At 45.7% G+C, this 27,567-nt stretch overlaps 1 protein-coding gene across 3 annotated transcripts in view; it reads left to right on the forward strand.

Moving 5' to 3' along the window:
- LOC134339539 (centromere protein F-like) overlaps positions 1-25,702 on the forward strand; it is a 123,030-nt gene extending 97,328 nt beyond the window's left edge. For all 3 annotated transcript variants that reach the window (XM_063036147.1, XM_063036146.1, XM_063036149.1), the window contains 2 exons: positions 7,762-8,229; positions 15,121-25,702. In XM_063036147.1, coding sequence (XP_062892217.1) covers positions 7,762-8,229; positions 15,121-15,227 — 575 coding nt within the window. In that variant the 3' untranslated portion in view covers positions 15,228-25,702. The remainder of the gene's footprint in view (positions 1-7,761; positions 8,230-15,120) is intronic.
- The last annotated feature ends 1,865 nt before the right edge of the window (positions 25,703-27,567 follow it).

Consider the following 27,567-nt stretch of genomic DNA (forward strand, 5'->3'; position numbering starts at 1 on the left):
TCAAGGCAACATGCTGGTAAATTTCCTCTGCACCCTCTCTAAAGCCTCTACATCCTTCCTATGATGAGGCATCCAGAACTGAGACCAATAAAACTCTGGTTAGACCACACTCGGGAGTATGGAGCTGCAACATTACCCTGCCGTTCTTGAGCTCATTCCTCCTACTAATGAAGGCCAACACTCTAGACACCTTCTTAACCACCCTATCAACTTGTGCAGCAACTTCGAGTGATCTATGGGCATGGGCCCCAAGATCCTTTTGTTCATCAACACTGCAAAGCGTCCTACCAGTAATCCCATATTCTCACAAATGGTGCTCAGTATCATCTGAATTAGCTTTACCAATCATTGACGATGAGCTCGAGAGAGATTGTGATGAAATATTTTAATTGAAACTTCGTTCAGAGATCAATGCCAGCATTTCAGAGAAAAGTGTCTTCTGTTAAGTCGTTTCTGATATAGAAGAGCACAATACAGGAGCAGGCCATTCGGCCCACAGTGTTATGCTGTACCAGCTAAAAAGCAAAAACACTCAAACACTAATCCTTCCTACCTACACGATGTCCATATCCCTCCATCTTCCTCACATCTGTGTACCTATCCAAACGTCTCTTAAAAGCCTATAATGTTTTTGCCTCTACCACCATACCAGGCAGCACGTTCCAGACATCCACCACTCTCTGAGTAAAATACTTACCCTTTGAACCTACCCCCCTCACCTTCAGTGCACGCCCTCTGGTATTAGACATTTCAACCCTGGGAAACAGATACTCCCTGTCCATTCTATCTATGCCTCTCATCATCTTGTAAACCTCTATCAGATCTCCCCTCAGTCTCCAGCGCTCCAGAGAAAACAACCCGAGTTTATCCAGCCTCTCGTGATAGCACTCTAAACCAGGCAGCATCCTGGTGAACCTCTTCTGCACCCTCTCCAAAGCCTCAACGTCCTTCCCACACTGGGGTGACCAGAACTATGCACAATACTCCAGATGTGACCAAACCAGAATTTTATAAAGTTGCAACATAGATTCCTGACTTTTGAGCTCAATGCCTCGACTGAAAAAAGCAAACGTTCTGTGAGCCACCTTAACCACCTTATCGACCTGCGTGGCCACTTTCAAGGAGCTGTGAACTTGGATCCCAGGATCTCTCTGTTCGGCAACAATGTAGAAGGGCACCTGTCGGCTGTAAGGTTGACATTCTGTTCCTAGTGCTCCTTGGCAGAAAGCCAGCCGCCTCTGATGTAGGTTTTCCTTCCGTCCAGAATGTAAATAGTGAGAGAATCCTCACATCCTGTTTCACAGCCAAATCTGTTTTCACAGTCATTGAAGAGTACAGCCCTTCGGCCCATCTAGTCTGTGCCGAGCCATTTAAACTGCCTACTCCCGTCGACCTGCACCGGGACCACAGCCCTCCACACCCCTACCTATCCAAACTTACCTTAAACATACAAATTGAGCTTCCATGCACCACTTCTGCTGGCAGCTCGTTCCACCCGCTGAGTGAAGGAGTTTCCCCTCATGTTACATAGAAACATAGAAAACCTACAGCACAGTACAGGCCCTTCGGCCCATGATGCTGTGCCGAACATGTACTGCACTTACTTTAGAAATTACCTAGGGTTACCCATAGCCCTCTGTTTTTCTGAGCTCCATGTACCTATCTAGGAGTCTCTTAAAAGACTCTGTCATATCCGCCTCCACCACTGTCGCTGGCAGCCCATTCCACGCACTCACCACTCTCTGTGTAAAAAGCCTACCCCTGACTTCTCTGTACCTACTTCCCAGCACCTTAAAGCTATGCCCTCTCGTGTTAGCCATTTCAGCCCTGGGAAGAAGCCTCTGACTATCCACACGATCAATGCCTCTCATCATCTTATACACCTCTATCAGGTCACCTCTCATCCTTCGTCGCTCCAAGGAGAAAAGGCCAAGTTCACTCAACCTATTCTCATAAGGCATGCTCCCCAATCCAGGCAACATCCTTGTAGATCTCCTTTGCACCCTTTCTATGGTTTCCACATCCTTCCTGTAGTGAGGTCACCAGAACTGAGCACAGTACTCCAAGTGGGGTCTGACCAGAGTCCTAAATAGCTGTAACATTACCTATCGTCTCTTAAACTCCCATCCACGGTTGATGAAAGCCAATGCACCATATGCCTTCTTAACCACAGAGTCAACCTGCGCGGCAGCTTTGAGTATCCTATGAACTCGGACTCCAAGATCCCTCTGATCCTCCACACTGCCAAGAGTCTTACCAGTATTGTTATATTCTGCCATCGTATTTGACCTACCAAAATGAACCACCTCACACTTATCTCGGTCAAACTCCATCTGCCATTTCTCAGCCCAGTTTTGCATCCTATCAATGTCCCTCTGTAACCTCTGACAGCCCTCCACACTATCCACAACACCCCCAACCGTAACCCAACCCTCCACTTGCTCATCCAGGTCATTTACAAAAATCGCAAAGAGAAGGGATCCCAGAAAAGGTCCCTGAGGCACTCCACTGGTCACTGACCTCCATGCAGAATATGACCCGTCTACAACCACTCTTTGCCTTCTGTGGGCAAGCCAATTCTGGATCCACAAACCAAGGTCCCCTTGGACCCCATGCCTCCTTACTTTCACAATAAGCCTTGCATGGGGTACCTTATCAAATGCCTTGCTAAAATCCATATACACTACACCTATTGCTCCACCTTCAATGTGCTTAGTCACATCCTCAAAAAATTCAATCAGGCTCATAAGGCACGATGTGCCTTTGACAAAGCCATGCTGACTATTCCTAATCATATTATGCCTCTCCAAATGTTCATAAATCCTGCCTCTCATGATCTTCTCCATTAACTTACCGACCACTGAAGTAAGATTCACTGGTCTATGACTTCCTGGGCTATCTCTACTCCCTTTCTTGAATAAGGGAACAACATCTGCAACCCCCCAATCCTCCAAAATCTGTCCTGTCCCCATTGATGGTGCAAAGATCATTGCCAGAGGCTCAGCAATCTCCTCCCTCACCTCCCACAGTAGCCTGGGGTACATCTCATTGGGTCCCAGTAACTTATCCAACTTCTTGCTTTCCAAAAGCTCCAGAACATACTCTTCCTTAATATCTACATGCTCAAGCTTTTCAGTCCACTGTAAGTTATCCCTACAATCACCAAGATCCTTTTCCGTAGTGAATACTGAGGCAAAGTATTCATTAACAACCTCTGCAATCTCCTCCGGTTCCATACACACTTTTCCACTGTCACACTTGATTGGTCCTATTCTCTCACATCTTATCCTCTTGCTCTTCACATACTTGTAGAATACCTTGGGGTTTTCCTTAATCCTGCTTGCCAAGGCCTTCTCATGGTCCCTTTGGCTCTCCTAATTTCATTCTTAAGCTCCTTCCTGCTAGCCTTATAATCTTCTAGATCTCTGATTACCTAGATTTTTGAACCTTGCGTAAACTTTTTTTTTTCTTTTTGACTGGATTTTTAACAGCCTTTGTACACAATGGTTTCTGTACCCTACCTTTCCCTGTCATTGGAAATTACCTATGCAGAACTCCAGGCAAATATATTCTGAACATTTGCCACTTTTCTGCCGTACGTTTCCCTGAAATCATCTGCTCCCAGTTTATGCTTCCAAGTTCCTGCCTGATTGCTTCGTATTTCCCCTTACTCCAATTAAACACTTTACCAATTCGTCTGTTCCTATCCCTCTCCAATTCTATGGTAAAGGAGATAGAATTGTAATCACTGTCTCCATAATGCTTTCGCACTGAGAGATCTGACACCTGACCAGATTCATTTCCCAATACCAGAGCAAGTACAGCCTCTCCTCTTGTAGGCTTATCTATATATTGTGTCAGGAAACCTTCCTGAACGCACCTAGCAAACTCCACCCCATCTAAACCCCCTTGTTCTAGGGAGATGCCAATCAATATTGGGGAAATTTAATCTCCCACCACAACAATTATTGCATCTTTCCAGAATCTGTCTCCCCATCTGCTCCTCGATGTCCCTGTTACTATTGGGTGGTCTATAAAAAACACACAGCAGAGTTATTGACCCCTTCTTGTTTCTAACTTCCACCCACAGAGACTCAGTAGACAATCCCTCCATGACTTTCTCCTTTTCTTCATCTATAACACTATCTCTGATCAGCAATGCCACTCCCCCACCTCTTTTGCCTCCCTCCCTGTCCTTTCTGAAACATCTAAAGCCTGGCACTCTTGTAACCATTCCTGCCCCTGAGCCAACCAAGTCTCTGTAATGGCCACAACATCATAGCTCCAAGTACTGATCCACACTCTAATCTAATCCGCTTTGTTCATGATGCTTCTTGCATTAAAATAGACACATCTCAAACCTTCGGTCTGGGAGCGTTCCTTCTTTATCATCTGCCTATCCTCCCTCTCGCACTGCCTCCAAGCGTCCTCTATTTGTGAGCCAACCTCCCTTTCCTCCGTCTCTTCAGTTCGGTTCCCTCCCCCCAGCAATTCTAATATAAACTCCCCCCCAATAGCCTTAGCAAACCTCCCTGCCAGGATATTGGTCCCCCTCGGATTCAAGTGCAATCCGTCCTTTTTGTACAGGTCACGCCTGCCCCAAAAGAGGTCCCAATGATCCAGAAATCTGAATCCCTGCCCCCTACTCCAATCCCTCAGCCGCACATTCTCCACCTCACTCTATTCCTATATTCATTGTCGGGTGGCATAGGTGGATAATCCCGAGATTACTCCCTTTGAGGTCCTGCTTCTCAACTTCCTTCCTCACTCCCTGTGGTCTGTTTTCAGGACTTCCTCCCTATTCCTACCTATGTCATTGGTACCAATATGTACCATGACCCCTGGCAGTTCACCTTCCCCCTTCAGGTTATGGTGGACGCGATCAGAGACATCCCGGACCCTGGTATCTTGGAGGCAAATTACCATCTGTGTTTCTTTCCTGCATCCGCAGAATCGCCTGTCTGACTCCCTAACTATAGTGTCCCCTATTACTGCTACCTTCTTCCTTTCCCTACCCTTCTGATCACAGGGCCAGACTCTGTGTCAGAGGTGCAGCCACTGTTGTTTCCCCCAGGTAGGCCATCCCCCCCGACAATACTCAAACAGGAGTACTTATTGTTAAGGGGGACAGCCACAAGGGTACTCTCTAGTATCTGACTCTTACCCTTCCCTCTCCTGACTGTTACCCACTTATCTGTCTCAAGGCCCTAGTGTGTCTACTTGCCTATAGCTCCTCTCTATCACCTCCTTACTTTCCCTGACCGAACGAAGGTCATCGAGCTGCATCTCCAGTTCCCTAACCCGGTCCCCAAGGAGCTGTAGCTTAACACTCCTGGTGCAGACGTGGCCTTCCGGGAGGCTGGGAGTCTCCCGGACTTCCCACATCTGACACCCAGTACAGAACACTGGCTTCACAGATATACGTCCTGTTTCTATTCTTCAAAGGTAACCTACCTCGCCTCGACCTGTTATCGCTGAAGCCGCGTTGAGGCAAAGCCCTCCTACTCTGGCACCTGCTCTATAAAACTATCTCCTTTTAAACTCTTTGCGCTAGTCTAACTGGCTTATGTCCACGTGCTTGTGCAGTCGTCCCTGAATCAACTTTTCACCTTTCACCTTTACCCATGACCTATGGTTGCAGCCCCATCCAAAAGCCTGCTTGCATTTATCTTCTTTATACCCCTCATGATTTTGTATTTTCTGTCCAATCTCCTCTCGACCTTCTACGTTACAAGGAATAAAGTCTTAACCTATTCAATCTTTCCTTATAACTCAGTCTGAGCAACATCCTTGTAAATTTTCTCTGCGCTCTTTCAACCTTATTTACATCTTTTCTGTAGGCAGGTGCCAAAACTGCAAACAATGCTCCAAATTAGGTCTCACCAATGTCTTATACAACTTCAACATAACATCCCATCTCCTGTACTCATTACTTTGATTTATGAAGGTCAATGTGCCAAAAGCTTTCTTTATGACCCTATCTACCTGTGACGCCACTTTCAATGAATTATGGACCTGTATTCCTGGATCCCTTTGTTCTACCACACCCCTCAGTGCCCTACCGTTCACTGTGTAAGACCTACCCTGGTTGGCCCTTCCAACATGCAACACCTCGCACTTGTGTACATTAAATTCCATGTGCCATTTTTCAGCCCATTTTTCCAGGCTGTCTATATCCTGCTGTGAGCCATGATCATCCTCACCAATGTCTTATACAACTTTGACATAACATCCCAACTCCTGTTCTCAATACTTTGATTTATGAAGGCCAATATGCAATATGCTGTTTGTGTTTGCAACTAATCACTTACAATCACATTTATTTCATCTGAAGATTCTATAAATTGTGCTGATAGTAATTTTTGTAACTGTTTTGAAACAGGAAACGTTTGTGGAGGCTGAGGTACTGAATGCCACTTTTTTGCAATACTCTGTGGCATTTTCTCTAGCGTCAGTCCAAACGTATATTGCCGGAGGTTCAAAGGTTCATTTATTAGCAAAGTATGTATCCACATACAACTCTGAGATTCGTCTTCTCCAGATAGCCACGAAACAAAGAAAGAATGTGAAAGTCTTTCAGAGAAAAATATCAAACCCGCCCTCCCCCCCCACAAAAAAGTACAGCACCCTGATCGACCGCACCAAAACCCCTCCCACGCACAAAAGGGAACAAGAAGATCAAGCCTCAAACCCTCTTCCCCCCATAAAGAAAACTAACAGAACGCAACAAAAACATCAACTCTCAAACCCCTCCCCTCGCACAACAAAACGGGAAGGGGATGGGTGAAAAACTCAAGATCTAAAAACCATAGGTCTGAAACAAAAATTCCACAGTCCATAAACGCAATAGTCTAATCTCTTAACACGGAACCATGGTAATATCCTCCTTGATCATCGACCAAGAGGGACACCGCACAAGAGGCTTACCTGCCTGCCACAGTAAGCCACACAGCGATAGGCCGCTCACCGATTCCTTCTCCGGCAGCGATCAAAAACCAGGCAGTCAGCGATGAACTCACCTTCCGCATTCTCCTTGATACCTCAATCTTCCTCGTACCAGTCCAGTAATTTAATCAACTCTTGCAATATTGTCACATGGGCCTTGCCTTTCAACAAGTAAGACCATAATATATAGGAGTAGAATTTGGCCCGTTGAGTCTACTCCACCATTTCATCATGGCTGATCCAATTTCCCTCTCATCCCCAATCTCCTGCCTTCTCCCTGTATCCCTTCATGCCTCCACCAATCAAGAATATATCAACCTTTGCCTTAGGTGTACCTAAAGACTTGGCGTCCACAGTCGCCTGTGACAAAGAATTCCACAGATTCACCACTCTCTGGCTAAAGAAATTCCTCTTCATCTCCATTCTAAATGAACAGTCCTCTATTCTGAAGCTGTGTTTTAGGCTGTCTCACCTTAGGAAACATCCTCTCCACATCCACTCTACCGAGGCCTTTCAACATCCAATGGGTTTCAATGAGGTCAGCCCTCATTCTTCTAAATTCTGGCCCAAAGCCATCAGATGGTCTTCATATTGACAAGCCGTTCAATCCCGGAATCATTTTCATGAACCTCCTTTAAACCCTGTCCAATGTCAGCACATCCTTTCTTAGATATGGGGCCCAAAACTGCTCACAATAAAGAGAAGGAGGAAAAAAAACATAGCCCTTGAATTAAGCGCATTCCTGTGAGAATTTAGCACCAAGGGATTCTATGATTTGACAGATAAAACTCATTTTAACACTTCGTTATTTTTCAGACGCTGCTCAGATCACAGCAAGGAAGATGCAGGCTGACCTGGAGGCTTTGAAACGAACTGTGCAGAAGAAAAATGAGGAAGTTGACCATAATCTCCTCGCGTACGCGGATTTACCGAATGGACATCGAGAACCCGAGATAGCGCGGTCCGCCACCGCCGAGTCGCCTCCTCCTCGGGCAGAGCCGGAGAACCGAGGGGCGTCTGCAGGTTGCGAGCCAGAGCCCTCGGCTGATGGGTTCGCTGCGGAAGCTGAACGGGGCCCGGCTGACCCCGGCGAGAGGTCAGATTATGTCGGCCAGCCTGCGGGTCGCTCGGCGAGGTCGAACTTCGGAGAACTTGCAATGAGGATCAACCCGGCAGAGCTCGCCACGAGAATACGGAGGAGCCGCCAGTTCCGGAATCACCTGTCCGTGGCGTTTGACGAAACGGAGTATGAGCCGTACGGGCTGCCTGATGTCGTGCAGAAAGGTGAGTGCTCATGAAGTGATAACATAAGAAATAGGAGCAGGAGTCGCCATCTGGACCATCGAGCCTGCCCCACCATTCAATAAGATCATGGCTGATCTGACCATGGATTCATCCCCATCTACCTGCCTTTTCCCCAGAACCCTTAATTCCCCTACTATGCAAAAACCTATCCAACCTTGCCTTAAATATATTTACTGAAGTAGCCTCAACTGCTTCATTGGGCAGAGAATTCCACAGATTCACCTCCCTCTGGGAAAAGCAGTTTCTCCTCATCTCCATCCTAAATTTACTCCCCCAGATCATGAGGCTATATCCTCTAGTCTAGTCTCACCTACCAGTGGAAACAACTTTCCTGCCTCTATCTTATCTATCCCTTTATAATTTGATATATTTCTATAAGATCTCCTCTCATTCTTCTGAATTCCAGCGGATATAGTCACAGGTGACTCAGTCTCTCCTCATAGTCTAACCCCCTCATCTCTGGTGAACCTCCAAAGCCAGTATATCCTTCCTCAAGTAAGGAGACCAGAACTGCACGCAGTGTTCCAGGTGCGGCCTCACCAGTACCCTGTACGGTTGCAACATAACCTCCCTGCTCTTAAATTCAATCCCTTGAGCAATGAAGGCCAGCGTTCCATTTGCCTTCTTGATAGCCTGCTGTACCTGCAAACTAACCTTTTGTGATTCATGCACAAGCACTCCCAAGTCCCTCAGCACAGCAGAGTGCTGCAATGTTTTACCATTTAAATAATAATCTGCTCTTTCATTTTCCCTTCCAAAGTGGATGACCTCATATTTACCAACATTGTTCTCCATCTGCCAGATCCTTGCCCACTCACTTAACCTATCTATATCCCTCTGCAGACTCTCCGTATCCTCTGCACAATTTGCTTTTGCACTCAATTTAGAGTATTCAGCCAACTTAGATACACTACACTCGGCCCCCTCTTCCAGATCGTGAACAGTTGCGGGCCCAGCACCGACCCCTGCAGCAGTCTGCTCACTACTGATTGCCGACCAGAGTAATACACCCATGTATCCCAATTCTCTGTTTTCTATTAGCTAACCAACCATCTATCCATGCTAATATGTCACCCCCAACTATATGCATCCTCATCTTATGGAGAAGTCTTATATGCCAGCGGTCCCCAACCACCGGGCCGTGGACCGGCACCGGGCTGCAAAGCATGTGCTACCGGGCCGCGAGGAAACGATACGAGTCAGCTGCACCTTTCCTTATTCCCTGTCACGCACTGTTGAACTTGAACATAGGGTTGCCAACTGTCCCGTATTAGCCGGGGCATCCCATATATTGGGCTAAATTGGTTTGTCCCATACGGGACCGCCCTTGTCCCGTATTTCTCCCGCTAAGGTAGAGCGTTCCTATGAAACCTTTCGTGCCAAAATGGCGTAAAGCGAAGAAGCAATTACCATTAATTTATATGGGAAAAATTTTTGAGCGTTCCCAGACCCAAAAAATAACCTACCAAATCATACCAAATAACACATAAAACCTAAAATAACACTGACATATAGTAAAGGCAGGAATGATATGATAAATACACAGCCTATATAAAGTAGGAATAATGTATGTACAGTGTAGTCGGGAAGATTAAGTCAAAACCGATTTGTGGGAAAAAAAATCGGCACGTACACGCATGTGCACACAGATGCCCGCGCAAGGCTTCATGGTCATGGTAGGCTTTCTTGGGGTAAACACCGTCCCGTATTTGACTGCTACTCTTGTCCTTTATTTGGGAGTGAGAAAGTTGGCAACCCGAACTGTAAAGGACATGTTGAGGTGAGTTTAACCCTACTTGAACACCACCCCCCCCACCCCCAGTCCGCAAGAATATTGCCAATATTAAACCGGTCTGCAGTGCATAAAAGGTTGGGACCCCTGTTTTATGCGGCACCTTATCGAATGCCTTCTAGAAATCCAGTAACCCAGGAAAAACACAGTCCAGGCTTCATAAGAGATAGGAACAGAATTGTGCCATTTAGACCAACAAGTCTGCTCCACCATTTAATTGTGGCTGATTTATTTTCTCCCTCAACCCCATCCTCAAAAGTTCAAAGTAAATTTATTATCCAAGTACGTATACAACCCTGAGATTCATTTTCTTGCAGGCACGCTCAATAAATCCGTAAAATAGTAACCATAACAGAATCAGTGAAAGACCGTACCAACTTGGGCGTTCAACCAGTTCTGCCTTCGTCCCGTAAACTTTGACACCCTTATTAATTAAGTACCTTCCGCTTTAAACATACCCAGTGACTTGAATTCCACAGATTCACTGTCCTCTGGCTAAAGAAATTCGTCCACACCTCCGTTCTACAGCGACGTCCTTGTATTCTGAGGCTGTGCCCTCAGTTCCTCATCTCCCCCCACTATACTGCATACTGACATCAGTCCAGGGAAGTTACATTGATTTAGGAAATTGTGTTAAATCTCCCCTGTAAAAATCAAGTAGCAAAGAAAGTTGGGCACTTGATGCATGGTTATGTAAAGTAAAGTAAAGGCATCCGTTAGTCTTGCGAGACCATGGATCTGCGCCTGGAAAGTCTTCACTCTCCAGGGCGCAGGCCTGGGCAAGGTTGTATGGAAGACCGGCAGTTGCCCATGCTGCAAGTCTCCCCTCTCCACGACACCAATGTTGTCCAAGGGAAGGGCATTAGGACCCATACAGCTTGGCACCAGTGTCGTCACAGAGCAATGTGTGATTAAGTGCCTTGCTCAAGGACACAACACGCTGCCTCGGCTGGGGCTCGAACTCACGACCTTCAGGTCGCTAGTCCAAGTTGGCCATGTGCCCATGGTTATGACTGACTATAATAGACCATGAGACATAGGAGCAGAATTAGGCCATTTGGTCCATCGAGTCTGCTTCGCCATTCAATCATGGCTGATCCTTCTTTCTCCTCCTCAGCCCCACTCCCCGGCCTTCTCCCCGTAACCTTTGATGCCACGTCCAATCAAGAACCTATCAATCTCCGCCTTAAATACACCCAACGACCTGGCCTCCACAGGTAACAAACTCCACAAATTCACTGCCCTCTGGCTAAAGAGATTTCTCCGCATCAGTGTTTTAAATGGACTCCCACTCTATCCTGAAGCTGTGCCCTCTTGCCCACCATGGGAGACATCCTTTCCACATCTGCTCTGAAACCAACATTCAAAAGGTTTCAATGAGATTCCCCCCCCCAATCCTTCTGAGTTCCAGTGAGTACAAAACCCAGAGCCATCAAACGTTCCTCGGATGATAACCCTTTCATTCCCGGAACCGTCCTTGTGAACCTCCTCTGGACCCTGTCCAGTGTCAGCACATCCTTTCTTAGATAAGGAGCCCAAAACTGTTCACAATACTCAAGGTGAGGCCTCACCAATGACTCATAAGTACCTTATAATGGAGCCACAACTGGGAAACATAAAAGCATTAAAGTTTACCTTTTATGTTTCACATGTGCGTCGAAACATACCGTACACTGAAATGCACTGTTTGCGTCAACAACCAACACAGTCCGTGGATTGCGCTGGGGGCGGCCCTCAAGTGTTGCCACGCTTCCAGCGACAATGTAGCGCGCCCACGACTCACTAACCCTCATCCTGACTGTACGTCGCGGGAATTCGGGAGGAGGCACACGCGGTTGGGGCGAGAACGTGCAAACTCCTTACAGGCGGCAGCGGCGGGGGACGAACCCCGATCCGCTGATCGCTGGCGCTGTAAATCGATGGGCTAAACACCACACTTTTCACACAGCAGACCTTCAGGAGAGGGAGTCAAGGAGACTCTGCCCCTCCTGACGTGATTCGACGCAAACGATTTACCGCAGTGAAGTGTCTTCCAGGGATGCCTACCCTGAAGGAGTTTAAATCTTCCCTTCAATGGGAGTTCAGTGAAGCCCTCTCTCGCTGCTCCCCCTCTGTGTTGCCTGCTGCTCCCTGACTGTCACCTTGTGTTTCTCTCTCCCCTTCTCCCACCTCTTAAATCTACTCCTCATCTTTCTTTTTTCTCCAGTCCTGCCGAAGACTCCCGGCCCAAAACGTCGACTGTACTTTTTTTCCCCACAGATGCTGCCTGGCCTGCTGAGTTCCTCCTGCATTTTCTGTGTGTTGCTCGGATTTCCAGCATCTGCAGATTTTCTCTTGTTTGTGATTTACTACAATTTCATTTGCTGTAATCACATTCAGAATATAGACAGGTAAATGCACAAAATTGCATATTTGCAATAGTAGACCATCCCAACTTGCTGGTCCGCTTTAAATATTCAATACTGGTGTCTGTTCCAAAAGCCTCTTGAGTCCCTCCCAGGATCCGAAAATATACCAGTTTTTGTTACGGTGTTGAGGGACAGCTCCGTGAATATAAGACGACTGTTTTCTACAGTCCTGAAGAAGGGTCTTGGCCCGAAATGTCAACTGTTTACTCTTTTCCATAGATACTGCCTGGCCCGCTGATTTCCTCCACCATTTAGTGTGTGTTGCTTTGAATATACAACCAATCAAATTATGGCGGCCAAACCAAAACAAATTTCCGCTAGCCTGCAATTGCTACGGAGCTGTTATACTTGCATGGTGTGCCCCCCCACCGCTGACACGATTGCTTCAAAAGTTGAATTGTTTACTCGATCCTTTAACATACAATCTTAAGTGTAAGCTAAGTGTGATAGAGTGGTCAGCAAAAGATATGCCGTCCGTCGGTCCCAATCTACAAACTGCAGTGAACAAAGCACGAAGACAGAACTTACTCCCTTCGCTTTTGCCATGCCTCCCCCATGTGACTAACTACTACAATAACCATAATAAACCATATTGAGAGGTCAGCAAAAGATATGACATCCGTCAGTCCCAATCTACAAACTGCAATGAACAAAGCACCAAGACGGAACTTATTCCCTTCGCTTTGCCTCACCCCAAATAATGTGATTAGTTACCACAATGAACGCACATCAGAGTACAATGCAGGGCTCCTACACAGATGTTCAGTGACCATATAGATCTGCCCTGACCTGTAATTAAGTAGCAGGGATACACCTGCTAATAGCAGGAATGTTCATCTGTTGTCTTTTCCCTGTGTAGTTTCAATGGGACAAGGTCAGATTGTCCTACACCCTTCACTAGCCACAAAGTATCAGTTGGAAGTACTGACATGCCAGCCTCCGCTTGTGCCGAGATGAGGCCACCCTCAGGGTGGAGGAGCAACACCTTATATTCCGTCTGGGTAGCCTCCAACCCGATGGCATGAACATCAATTTCTCCTTCCGCTAGAAAAAAGTTTCCCTCCCCCTTTCCCTCTTCGTCTATTTCCCCACTCTGGTCTTTTACCTCTTCTCTCCTGCCTATCACTCCCCTCCTCCGTCCCTTTCTCCTACGGTCCTCCCTCCTGTCCTATCGGATAATTTCTTCTCCAGCCATTGACCTTTCCCACCCAGCTGACTTCATCTTCCAGCTAGTTCTCCTCCCGCTCCCTGCACCTTATTCTGCCATCTTCCCCCTTCCTTCTCAGTCCTGAAGAAGGGTTAACTGTTTATTCACTTCCATAGATGCTGCCTGGCCTGCTGAGCTCCCCCAGCATTTTGAGTGGTTTGCAGTTGGAAGATAAATTGTGTACAAATTTTATTTCCCAAATTAGTTCTCATTTGGTTAATCCAGAATGCCAGAATAATCACGAACAAATTAAGAGTGCATTCCATTATTAACATAAAATCTTCCACACCTTCTGCCTTTAAAATTGAAGGATTTTGTGTAGCCCCCTGGTAAGCCTCAGGCTCGCTCAGCTCGCTTTCATCTAGAGGGAGCAGCCTTCGGCCCTGCCAAATAACAGACAGTACACCATATGCGATTAAATGATTACACTTTATAGATCTTACTGGAACTATGTAATTAATAGAGATAAAATATAAAAGGAAAGTAAAAGGCGCCAAACTTATCAGAGTTCAACCACTTCGTGCACGATTGTTGAAGCTCAATTAACGGAGTCTTCTTTCCACTATTTGATCCCCTCCGACCTCCTCGACCCGCCGCCTGGGACCAACCACGGTTGTCGACCAAACGCTCCGCACGAGTCTGTCTTCGTCTCCTGTCCTCGCCGAAGACCCTGGGCCTTGGAGTCCCGCTTGGGTTCCGTTCCATCGGCCAGCTTACAGCATCCCGTCTCCTCTCCCTGTCCCCATCGCGCCTCCTGCCCCACAGCCCGTGAAAACAATAGCTTACAGACACACAAGAAAGAATAACATCTATCCCAATTGGTTAGCAAATGAATACAATTCTCTTATCAGTAATTATGACCCAAACAAGCTGCGAGAGAGAAGCACTTTCTCAGCAGTTAACGTAACAAAGAAGCCATTTTTATTTTTAACATGACAAAGAAGCCATTTTATTAGCCTTAGCAGTGACATGAAAGAAGAAACTCCTTACATTTGTTTGATCTATTTTGACCAATTGTCCCGAATAGTGGTGATACCACAGGTTGAAACTTGATCTATTAACGTGGCTTTTCCATGTGTGTGTGTTTTTTTTAACTAATTGAGTAATTTATTCGAAGATGGTTGAGTTGAGTTGTTCTCTGATCTTGGCAAGTCACTTGCCCAGGTTTTGGCGCCGAGCGAGGAGACGTCGTCAGCACGCTGTGGAATGTGGTGTGTCCTCTGAATGCTCGGCCTTTAGGTACTTTTCAGTCGGCTGATTGGACGGCATTTTGGAAGCTCGATTCTGAAATTGAGTTACAAAACGAACCTGCTGACGATGTCTCCTCGCACAGCCACGAAACGTTGGCAAGTGTATTGCCAGGACCGGAGAGCAGTTCAACCCAGCCTGAGTGACTTATGGCTAGGATTGATTTTTTAATGCTTTTTCCTGTGTCATTCTGACTGCCCATCCTTTGTTCTCAGGCTTTGCAGACATTCCTTCCGGGTCTTTCTGCCCACACGTCCTGCGGCGAGGGATTCTGAATTCCGCACTTTGTCCCCAGCAACAGGAGGAAGGGCCGTGCGACTAGCTTCGGGGCTGCAGGCGGAGATGGCGGCAAGCAAAATCGGTACAAAAACGATGAGCCGTGTCTGGTGGAAACGAAGGCTTCCACGCGATGGCTGTCAGAAAATAAGAACCTGTTTACAGAGTAACACGTACAAAACACTGAAGTAACTCGGCAGAGTGGGCAGCATCTACGGAAGAGAAGAAACAGTCGGTGTTTCGGGCCGAGACGTCAACAGTTTATTTCCCTCCATAGGTGCTGCCTGACCTGCTGAGTTTCTCCAGCGTTTTGCCATGTGTTGCCTCGGGTTTCCAGCATCTGCAGAATCTCTTGTGTTTATGGTTTACAGGTCCTTATTAGAATAAGATTAATAGATTTGTAACTTGTAAAAGAAAAATTGTAAATGATTTATAGCGGAAGCCCAGGTTCCTGGGTCTCTTTCTCTCAAAGGTATCAGAATTGAATTTGCACAACCATTGACTCAACGTGGGTTAATGTGGATTTTGTTACTGATGTTTAAGTCAAGTCAAGTTTATTTTCATTTAACTATATACGTGTATGACTGTCAAAGGAGATGTTTCTCCGGACCGAGGTGTAAAGCACAGTAATATACACAACATAAAATAACTTATGAACATAAGGGTGAAATCTACAGATGAATCGCTAATAAATAACAAACTAAAGTACATTAATATTAAATACTGTCAGATACAGAACAGATTAACCGGTGACACTTCGAATGCAATGCGGCACGGAGTTCAGAATCCTAATGGCCTGAGGGAAGAAACTGTTTCCCATCCTGGCCGTTCTTGTCTTTGTGCATCGGAGTCTCCTGCCTGATGGTAGAAAGTCAAAGAGGATGCTGGATGGGTGGGTGGGATCCTTGATAACACTAAGGGCCCTGTGTACACAGCGCTCCTGATAAATGTCCCCGATGGACGGTAGGGAGACCCCTATGATCCTCTCGGTCGTTCTCACAGTCCTTTGCAGGGACTTCCAGTCCAATGCTCTGTTGTTCCCATACCAGATGGAGATGAAACTTGTCAGGATGCTTTCAACTGAGCTCCTGTAAAATGTGGTTAAGATGGGGGTTGGGGGGAGCTTTGCTTCAATCTCCTTAGAAAGCGGAGGCGCTGCTGTGCCTTCTTGTTCAGGGAGGTGATATCAAGGGACCAGGTGAGATAATCCGTGATGAGAACTCCTAATTTATTTCAAGTTTCTTTTTGATGTTCAGTGAAAATTAATCTTTTTGGTGCAGCCCTTTGCAGAGAGAGGTGCCTGTGCCTATTACCGTCGATACAGTACTGGAGGTTGTTACAAGAATTGACAGGATCACACTGTTGTGCGAAGCATCAGTAAGAGGCAGGCATTCCTCATCTATAAAACAACCCAAGTCCAAAAATAAAAAAATGCCCATTGCATCTCCTGACCGATTGTTATTAATGTAATATTGATGTGACTCGGACACCGCCGTAGATTGAACAACTCCTTTCCACGTCCTGACGTCATACGCACTCAGACGCTAGGAATACTCACACAATACATTACATCCTCCTTCTCAAAATTTTTTTTACAACACTGTGAATTACCAAAACAATGTCTCTAGGTATGCCCTTCTTACAGTGGAACAACCATGGCATAAACTAAAAAAAAACTTACCTTCTTGTACTGTATTCTGCATTGTATCTTACAATACTAACAGCAGTGTATTTTCTTTTACTAACATAGACTAATAAACCTTTCATTAGTCTCTGTATCTAGCTGGAAGTTTGACTTGTCTCCCAGACCGTGTGTGATGCAACTGTGACTGTGCTTGACCTTCATCCGTGTCAGTCTCTCCAGTGACCTCTGTGTCTTTGGGGTCTGCATCACTCTTGGTGTCGTTTGTTTCCATGTCTGTATATGTGGAAATGTCCTGTGCATCTGTACGTGGAAACTCCCTCTCGCCTGTCTTCAGCAGATGCTTCCTGTTCCTCCTGTTAGACTCTTCCATCCGGCGTGCAAACTATGAAGGATCTTGGTTGCTGATGTCTGTTCACAACCACAGCTGGTTGCCAAGTGTCTCCTCTCTGTATTCTGACATTTTAACCGGTATGCAGATCTGGCAACTGTATTGTATGTCTGTCATAGTAGTCCTTTTGCTTTATTTGCTTGTACTTTTGCTTGTCACGTACTTGAGCGTTACCTTCTGGAGTCAGTAGAGTTGTGGATGTTGGCAGTTTGGACTTCAGACGACGTCCCATCGACAGCTGCGCAGGAGAGAAGCCCACACCCTCGATCGGTGTGTTGCGGTATTCAAGCAGAGCAATGTAAGGGTCACCGTTGCTGCTTTGTGCCTTCTTGAGCATGTTCTTGACAGTTTGTACAGTTCTCTCTGCTCGTCCATTAGACTGAGCGTGCCCTGGACTGGAAGTAACATGTTGAAATTCCCAGCTCTCTGAGAACCCTCTGAGCTCACCACTGGCATATTGTGGACCATTGTCACTAACGACAATATCAGAAATACCATGTCTTGCAAATGTCGACTTCATTACGGTAATGACACCTCGACTGGATGTGTCACTTAACTTGGTGTTCTCCGGATATTTTGAATAGTAGTCCACACAAAGCAGATATTCTGCACCATTGTAGTGAAAGAGATCTGTGCCAATCTTCTCCCATGGTCTTCCTGGTTGTGGGTGGGGAAGCAGAGGCTCTCTTGGATTGCTGTTTTTGTTTTCATGACAGACAGCACACTGAGACACAATGTCTTCTATCTGCGTTGACATGCCTGGCCAATAGAAAATGTCCCTTGCTCTTTCTTTACATTTCACTATCCCCAGGTGTGACTCATGAATCTTGTTGAGCATTTCCTGTCTCATTTGGTTTGGTACGATGAGTTTTGCCGTTTTAAACATTAGTCCTGATGCATAGCTGATTTCCTCTTTAAATGTCCAGTATTTCTGCATTTCCTTTGGAACATCTTTCTGCTGGCCATCCATTCATTGTAATGTCTCTTAGCATTTGCATTTCAGGATCATCTGCAGTCGCTTTCCTGAACATGTTCAACTTCTCCTCAGAGATGGGTAGCTGAGGTGTAACCCAGTTGACCTCCAGCTCTCTTCCTAGCAACTCTTCCTTTTGCTCTTTGAGGTAAGCACGGCTCAAAGCATCAGCGATGTACAGTTCTTTTCCTGGCTTATGGGTGACTGTGAGAGTGTACCTCTGTAGCCTGGGCAGCATCCTTTGCAGCCTCATAGGAGCCTGGTGGAGTGGCTTTTTGAAGATGCTCTCAAGTGGTTTGTGATCACTCTCAACCTGGATTTCTTTGCCATATACATATTGGTGGAATTTCTCACACCCATAAACTATGGTGAGTAATTCCTTCTCGATTTGAGCATATCGGCATTGGCAGTCCGTAAGTGCTCGTGAACCATACGCCGCAGGCCTCCCATCCTCCAGTATAACAGCTCCTATTCCCTCCGAACTGGCATCCACAGACATCGTCACTGGTATATTGACATCATAGAACTTGAGTGCTGGTGCATTGGTAACCAACTGCTTCAATGTGTCAAAACTTTTCTTTTGTTTGTCTTCCCAATGCCATTCAGTTTTGCTCTCTGGTAGCTTTCGGAGTGGAGCGCTGACCTCTGATAAGTTGGGAATGAATTTGGCAAGATACTGTATCATGCCCATGAACCTCAATAGTTCTTGCTTGTTCGTCTTTGGGTGGTGGTAGCTGTACCACAGCTCTGACCTTTTCATCATCTGGTTTTAGCCCATCAGCACTGAGCACATGACCTATCTATTTGATCTCTGTAGTTCTGATCTTACGTTTACTTTTGTTCAGTTTTAGGTTGTACTCACGTGCTCTCTCCAGGAGCTTCCTCAGTCTCTGATCATGTTCCTCAATTGTGTCAGCCCATATCAGCAAATCATCAATGATATTGACCACCCCGTCCAGGCCTTCAATCATTTGTGCCACGGATCTCTGGAATACCTCTGATGCAGAAGAAATCCCAAAGGGTAGACGCAGGAAACGATATCTCCCTATGGGCATGTTGAAAGTGCATAATTTGGAACTTTCTTCATCCAGCTTGATCTGCCAGGAGCCTTGATTTGTGTCTAATACTGAAAAGTATTTTGCATTAGGCATGCGGGAGACAACCTCTTCAACCGTGAGCAGCGGATAGTGCTGTCTTTTGATGGCTTGGTTGAGATCTTGTGGATCCATGCAAATCCTCGTCTTTTTTTCTGTGACCACTGTCACCATACTATTCACCCAGTCGGTCGGTTCTATTTGTCTTGTTATGACTCCCATCTGTTCCATTCTGTGTAGCTCCTCCACTACTCGATCCCTGAGAGCTACTGGAATCTTTCTCAGGGCATGCACGACTGGTGCAATAGTTGGATCAATCCGGATATGGTGTTTCCCTGGTAAACATCCTAATCCAGAAAACAAGTCATCAAGTCTTTGAGAATGTCCAGGCCTAGCTTTGTGCATGTTGCTTTGCCCAGTATTGCTGAAACATGTTGCTGTACTATTTCAAACTCGATCTTGTATTTTTGACCTTTGTATACACAGGTGAGTGCTTTTTATGCCCAGTGGCGCCATCTTGTGGTCGAAATATGCAACAAGCTTGCAGGTGGATTTTTCCAGTCTTCCTCTGATGTCCAGTAAGTTGAATGTTTCTGCCGACATTACATTGCACTTTGCCCCAGTGTCAAGCTTAAATGTCACTTTCCTCCTGTTTATTATCAGATCTTGGGTCCAATCATCTTCATCCTCCATCTCTGTATTGTCAATATTCTTGATGCATACCTCCTGATCCACTTCAACTGTGCCAATGAGCATGTTACTGTTGCCCCCACTCTGTTCCACAGCGTGCATTTTCCTTGCGTGCTCCTTCAATCTGCACACCTTTGCAAAGTGATTTCTGGCATAACTTGCATGTCTGACCAAAGGCTGGACATTTTCTGTATCCATGTTTATAACCACACCTGTTGCAATTAACTTCCTTTTGATCATCCTGTGGAGCTGGCTTTGTCCTATTCTTGTCAGTTTTCACAGTTTTTATTTTGTGCACTTCAATCTCTTTATTGAGCACCTTAACCAGACTTGACGTGATCTCGCTGGCACGGCAAACATCAATCGCCTTATCTAATGTAAGATCCGCCTCTCCCAACAGCCTGCCTCTCACTTGATCATCTCGTATGCTGCATACAATCCTGTCACGTATTAAAGAATCATGCAGTTGTCCGAACTCTCAGTCTTTTGCCTTGCTCTTCGAATCTGTTACATAGGCGTCTATGGTCTCCGTTGGTCCTTGAGCCCTCGTGAAAAACCGGTGTCGGGTGAACGCTAAGTTTTTTCTCGGTTCGCAGTAATCTTGAAACTTTTTTTTCAACACTTCAATTTTACCTTGCTCATCATCTTGGAAGACAAACGTGTTGCAAACCTTTATTGCCTCTTCTCCCGCCGCGTGCAGAAACGTAGCACCTTGCACTTTCTCCGTCTTTTCAGTTACGCCGCTAGCGGTGCAAAACGGCTCAAACTTCTGGATCCATATTTTCCAGTTCTCAGCAAGATTACCTTGTAGGCTTAAACTTGACGGTGGCTGTAACTGTGACATCTTTTACGTGTCTTCTCTTCCTTTTTATTTCTCGCGTTTTCTTCTGACACCATGTAATATTGATGTGACTCGGACACCGATGTAGATTGAACAACCCCGTTTATTCATCAGACTTCCATTTTTAAAACCCTTTTCCACGTCCTGACGTCATACGCCCTCTGACACTACGAATACTCACACAATACATTACAATTAGCAGACTTCCTCCACCTCTGGCACTTCACATGGAGTTGAAAATGAGAGGAGATTTTCCCTTTTGAAGATAACAGGGCACATCTTTGCTGCCTCTGTGTTTTCCCCTCTGTCTCCCTCTAAATGTAATTTTACTGACTACCTATATGCTTGGGGCAGGTTCTGCTGTGGCCTAGAAGAGGGAATTGGATAAAACATATGATGAAGATGTGGAAAGTTACAGCGAGACATGTATTTGGGTGCCAACATAGCACGTCCAGGTTGCTGTGCAGAAAAACGCAATGTACCAGGCAACAACAGCAAAACAAGACCTGTCCCTCCCTCCCTCCTGCCTAGGCCCTCACCCATGTGCATTACACAATCCTCTAACCCCAAGGGAGGGCAGCTTCGTCTTCCGGTCTTCAGCGCCTGTGGATTGCCGGACTTTCTAGGGGCTGTCCCCATCCGGTACACAACCTCTTCTCACCATTACCATCACGGAGGAGATACAGGGGCCGGAAGACCCACTCTCAACGCTTCAGGAACGGCTTCTTTCCCCTTTGCCATCATTGGTCGATGAGCACAGCCTCATTATCCCGTACTTCACACTGTTTGTTTATGGAAATGGGATTGGTAAAGGGCTAGCATGGATGTGATGGGGCAAATGGCCTGTGCTGCAGCCATTCGGTGACTTTAAAGCATTTTACTGTTGTTACATTGAGATTCTAATCAGTCTCACCAATTCACGTTGAATACAGGTATTTAATTTAATTCTTTGTGTTTTCCTGATCAATAATAAGGCCACCTCATATTTTGACAAATGGGTACAAAATTATATTTTATGAGGCCTCATATGTTGAACCAAATTTATTTACAAAGTTCAAAGTAAATGTTACTATCAAAGTACATACATGCCACCGCATACAACCCTGAGATTCATTTTCCTGCGGGCATCCCCAGTAAATCTATAGAATAGTAACTGTAAACAGGATCAGTGAAAGATCAACCAGAGTGCAGAAGACAACAAACTCTGCAAATGTAAATATAGATAAATAGCAATAAATAACGAGAATGTGAGATAAAGAGTCCTTAAGGTGAGATCATTGATTGTGGGAACATCTCAATAGTTATCCCCTTCAAGAGCCTGATGGTTGAGGGATAGTAACTGTTCCTGAACCTGGTGTTGCGAGTCCTGAGGCTCCTGTACCTTCTACCTGATGGCAGCAGTGAGAAGAGAGCACGGTCTGGGTGGTGAGGATCTCTGATGATGGATGCTGCTTTCCTATGACAGCGTTTCATGTAGATGTGCTCAATGGTGGGGAGGGCTTTACCCGTGATGTACTGGGCTGAATCCACTACCTTTTGTGGGATTTCTTATTTGTAAAAATAGGTGTTGGGATCTTGTTTAAAGATTTTATTTAATAATGCATTCGATGTGGAATTTTCTCAAATGTGAAACCACCTCACCTGTATGGCTTATTTTGATAGCCATTGTATACAAATTCGTCACATTCAAATTATATTTGCTGTATGGGTGGAGTATTGTATTATATGCCAAAGCCAATCTATTCTCGAGTATTATTACTTTCTTTGTGCTGACCACGTTCAAAGTTACACATGCTGCTCTTGACACTTCAGATTTGTGGTAAGCAGCCCCACAGATGAAATCTGGAAGCAAATCGGATATTGTGCGATACAATTACCATGTTGGACTTTCATCTCAAGAAAGAAACAAACGTCACTTTTTCTAATGCTCCTGTTTGTATCAGTCCTCATGCAGAGAGAGGTTATTCATCGCCCACTGTAATGTTCGTTGGATTTTGATTCTGAATTACCATTGTGTTCTTTCAACCCAATTAATTGTCAAAGTTGCACAGTTCCCCAGCTGGAAGAAGTCTGCCGACTCTGAAGCGGACTTCTATCTGAGCCAGCAACCAGCAGGTGTCATCGTTTACCACAGTATAAAGATTGCTCCATAAAGGGGAGTGAATCACCCTGGGGATGTCTCGAGCACAGACTTGAATATTAATCTAGTTTATGGTGGTAACATAATCAGATCTTCAATCAGCTGTTCTTGGGCTTCCAGCCGGGTACAGGTATCAGTTATAACTGATGTATTGATGACAAACCTGGCCATCTTCATCAGGGATGATACCTGGGTTTGTTTAGCCCGGTGGTATTTAGACCCCCATCGTCCGTCCCTCTTGATTGGTTAGCCCTCATCCAATCAGGTTTCTGCTCTCCCACCTCATTTACAATCGAATTCCAGCTCTTACTTAGAGCGAGACTTCCGTCTTTGTTAAAATCCTTTTCCTCTGGTTTTATTTCAATGGCTTCCTTCACCAGACGGTCCCAAAAGCCACTGGCATGGCACAGTAGTTTTGTGCTGTCGAAGTCAATCCTATGGCCATTGCAAATGCGATGTTCTGCTACAGCCGATTTCTCCAGGTAACCCAAATGGACACACTTCCTGTGCTCCTTGAAGGCTGGAAGCCCGAGAAGAGTTTATTTGTCAGATATGTCGGTTAAAACTAGATCTATAACTATAGCATTGTTGGAATGGTAATATATCCAGTCTAGTTAATTTCCCCCCATTCTGAATGGGGATACCATACTCCTAGATCAATAAAGCACTGCTACTGAGAGGTAAGTGCCCACCTGCACTTTGTTAACCACATCCACTCTGGCTACATCAGGCACCTGAAGCAAATCCCCACCCTCCCTCCGTTGAAGTACACACTGATCAGTACAGATCAGGATAGGCCCTTCAAACCACGATGTTGTGTCGACCAACTCTAGTATCAATTTAACCCTTCCCTCCTGCAGAACCTTCTATTTTTCTGTCGTCCACATGCCTATCTGGGAGTTTCTTAAGGGCAGCTGATGCAGCTGTCTCTTACAGCCACCCCTGGCAAGGCATTACACTACTCGCCATTCTTTGTGTTAAATCGCTTACCTCTGATATCCCCCCACCCCCCATACTCTCCTCCAATCAACTTAAAATTATGCTCCTCGTATTAGCCATTTCTGCCCTGGGCAAAAGAGTCTGGCTGGCCACTTATCTATCATCTTTTATACCTCTCTCAAGTCACCTCTCACAATCCTTAGCTCCAAAGAGAAAAGCTCTAACTCACTCTATCTTCATACACTGTCTAGTCCAGGCAGCATCCTGGTAAATCTCCGTAACCTTGCTAAACTTCACTGGCATTCCTCTGGTGTGGTCACCAAAAGCAGCGGGGGTCGGAGGTGGTAGGCCAGGGCAGGTGGTGTGGTCACTTGATGCTCAGGAATGCAGCCTGGTCAGTGAGTAAGTTTGGGCTCATTGCCGGAGACTGGTGCACCTGCTCTTTGTGTGTCAATGCCGCAAGTTACAACGGAAGACGGAAGCTATTGTCTCTGTCTTACCTTATCTGCACACCTCTCAACCCAGCCTGGCGATTTCTATACGGTCATCATCATCATGTGCCGTGTGGTATGACATCATCATTATCTGCTATATGACGTGGGCGATCGTGGTCTACGGCCATGATTGTTCTTGGCAAATTCTACAGAAGTGCCTTCTTCTGGGCAGTGTGTCCTTTCAATACCGGTTGACCCCAGCCATTATCAGTACTCTTCAGAGATTATCTGCCTGCTGTCAGTGGTCGCATAATATGTGATTGTGATATACACTGGCTGCTGATATGACCTGCTCTCATGGGGAAAGGCTAAGCAGGTGCTGCACCTTGCCCAGGGGTGACCTGCAGGCCAGCAGAGGGAAAGAGCACCTTACACCTCCCTTGGTGGAGAGGCATCTCCACCCTGGCACCCAAATGTACAGTATAGGGTATACTGGGCAACCTCGCTACATGGGGGAGCAGGTTTGCTAGGTTGCTGCTGCAGCAGTACTGTCAATAACACTTTGTACAGGATTCTGTAATGATTTTTAACACTAATTACAGTGTTGCTCTTGTTCTTGGGAACATATTCATTGTGCAGCGCAGGGTACCCATGTATTTATAATCTGCAGGAAGCAGCCTGTTCAGTTTCGGGCTGGAGGGCCATTTTTGGTGGTATCAGATGCTGCTTGATTGTATGGCATTAGCAGCTTCTGTGGAAGCGTGTGATGTACTCTGGTTGCCTACGTGATAAGGAGGTTACTCTTCGTCTGCCATTTGCAAATGTTTAAAACACAACTAAGCACAGCGAGGCACCACCCAGTGGTTGGATAGTTTCGACACCGGCCCAGATAGTCTGGAAGCCCGAGGGTCGGGCTGATTTCGCTCGCTTCCCCCGCGAACGCTCACTCCTTTCCCCGCGGGGCCGAGGCTGCGAACTGGTCTGGCTGCTCTGTGTTTTTGCCCCGCTGGTGAGATGAACTGGGGACCCAGGCTTTCGGCCTACTCCGGCTGCTCCCGGATCGGATCTGGGACTCAGTCTGGTTCAGGATGCCGTTGTCTGGCTTCTATTGTCTGCATGAATGTGTTTTTTTCTCTCTCCCTCTCTTTCTTGGCGCGGTTGGTTTTGGTCTTTTTTTTAAATCGGGTTATTCGGGTTTCTTGTAAGCAGACAAATCTCAAGGTGTATAGTTTATATATTCTTTGGTAATAAATGTGCTTTGGATCTTTGAATCATCTGTGCAAGTTCAAATTAAATTTATTGTACAAAGTACATCTTGGTGTCACCATGCACCAAGCCTGACATTCGTTTTCTTGCGGGCAGACTCAGTAAGATCAGGAATCTTAATAGAACCAATGAAAGACCGCTCCCAACAGGCAATGTGCAAAAGATAACAAACTGCAAGATGAAAGAAAATAATAATAACGAATAGACAATAAATATCCAGAACGTAAGATGAAGAGTCCTTGAAAGTGAGATCATTGGTTGTGGGAACATCTCAATGATGGGGCAAGTGAGTGTAGTTATCCCCTTTTGTTCAGAAGCCTGATGGTTGAGGGGTACGAACTGTTCTTGAACCTGGTGGGGTGAGTCCTGAAGCTCTTGTACCTTCTACCTGATGGCAGCAGTGAGAAGAGAGCACAGCCTGGGTGGTGGGGGTCCCTGACGATGGACGCTGCTCTCCTGCAACACCTCTCTGTGTAGATGTGATCAATGACGGGCAGGGCTTGACAGACAGCGGCGTACCAAATTAATTTTTGTAGGATTTTGCACTCAAAGGCAACCTGGTGTTTCCACACCAGGTTGTGATGCAGCCAGCCAATAGACTCTCCACCTCACATCTATAGAGGTTGGTCTTAAGTTTTAGATGTCATGCCGAATTTTTGCAAACTTCTAAGGAAGTAGAGGCACTACTATGCTTTCTTCATCATTGCTGGATAATATAATTCCCGCTTCATATAAGTGCTAGTTCAGGATATGGCAGGGCTGTTAAGCATTCTTACCACCAATTGCTGATTTTAAGGCTTTTAAGTCATAGGAGCAGAATCTAGCACAATTATTCTGCATCGTGGCTGAATTATTTTCCCTCTTGACCCCATTCTCCTACCTTCTCCCCGTAAACTTTGATGCCGTTACTAATCTAGAGCCCATCATCCCTTGCTTTAAGTAACTTGGCCTCCACATCCACCTGAGGCAATGAATTCCACAGATTCACCACCCGCTGGCTAAAGAAATTCCTGTTAAACAAGAGTGAAGAAAGATGAGATGATCCAATGCCTTTTTTTTAAAACCCTCTAATTACAGAGTATATCTTCATATAACTCCCTTTGTTCCTAGGCATTCTATTTATTGTCCTGGCTTTGTAAGAATCATAAACACAACACAACAGGATCATATTAATACAGGATAGAGCCAATATTACTATGCTCTTTTTAGTTCCACAAGAGCCTTTCCATCTCAATCTCTCTGGGGGGAAAGGTGTATTCGGAATCAGAATCAGGTTTATTATCATTGGCATGTGACGTGAAATTTGTTAACTTAACAACAGCAGTTCAATGCAATACAAAATCTAGCCGAGGAAAAACAATAATCATAATAATAAATAAACAAGTAAATCAATTATGTATGTTGAATAGACTTTTTAATCGTGCAAAAACGAAATCGGTGAACCAAATTGGTAAAAGGTGCTGAGGAAGAGGATTTCTTGGAGTGAGTGTATGCGGGATGGTTTTTTGAACCAACATGTCGAGGAACCAACTAGAGAGCAGGCTATTCTAGATTGGGTTTTGAGCAATGAGGAAGGGTTAATTAGCAATCTTGTCGTGAGAGGCTCCTTGGGTAAGAGTGACCATAATATGGTGGAATTCTTCATTAAGATGGAGAGTGACATAGTTAATTCAGAAACAAAGGTTCTGAACTTAAAGAGGGGTAACTTTGAAGGTATGAGACGTGAATTGGCGAATGACACTTAAAGGATTGACGGTGGATATGCAATGGCAAGCATTTAAAGATTGCATGGATGAACTACAACAATTGTTCATCCCAGTTTGGCAAAAGAATAAATCAAGGAAGGTAGTGCACCTGTGGCTGACAAGAGAAATTAGGGATAGTATCAATTCCAAAGAAGAAGCATACAAATTAGCCAGAAAAAGTGGCTCACCTGAGGACTGGGAGAAATTCAGAGCTCAGCAGAGGAGGACAAA

This window comes from Mobula hypostoma, chromosome 30 (genome assembly GCF_963921235.1).
Source record: "Mobula hypostoma chromosome 30, sMobHyp1.1, whole genome shotgun sequence".
Lineage (NCBI taxonomy): Eukaryota > Metazoa > Chordata > Chondrichthyes > Myliobatiformes > Myliobatidae > Mobula > Mobula hypostoma.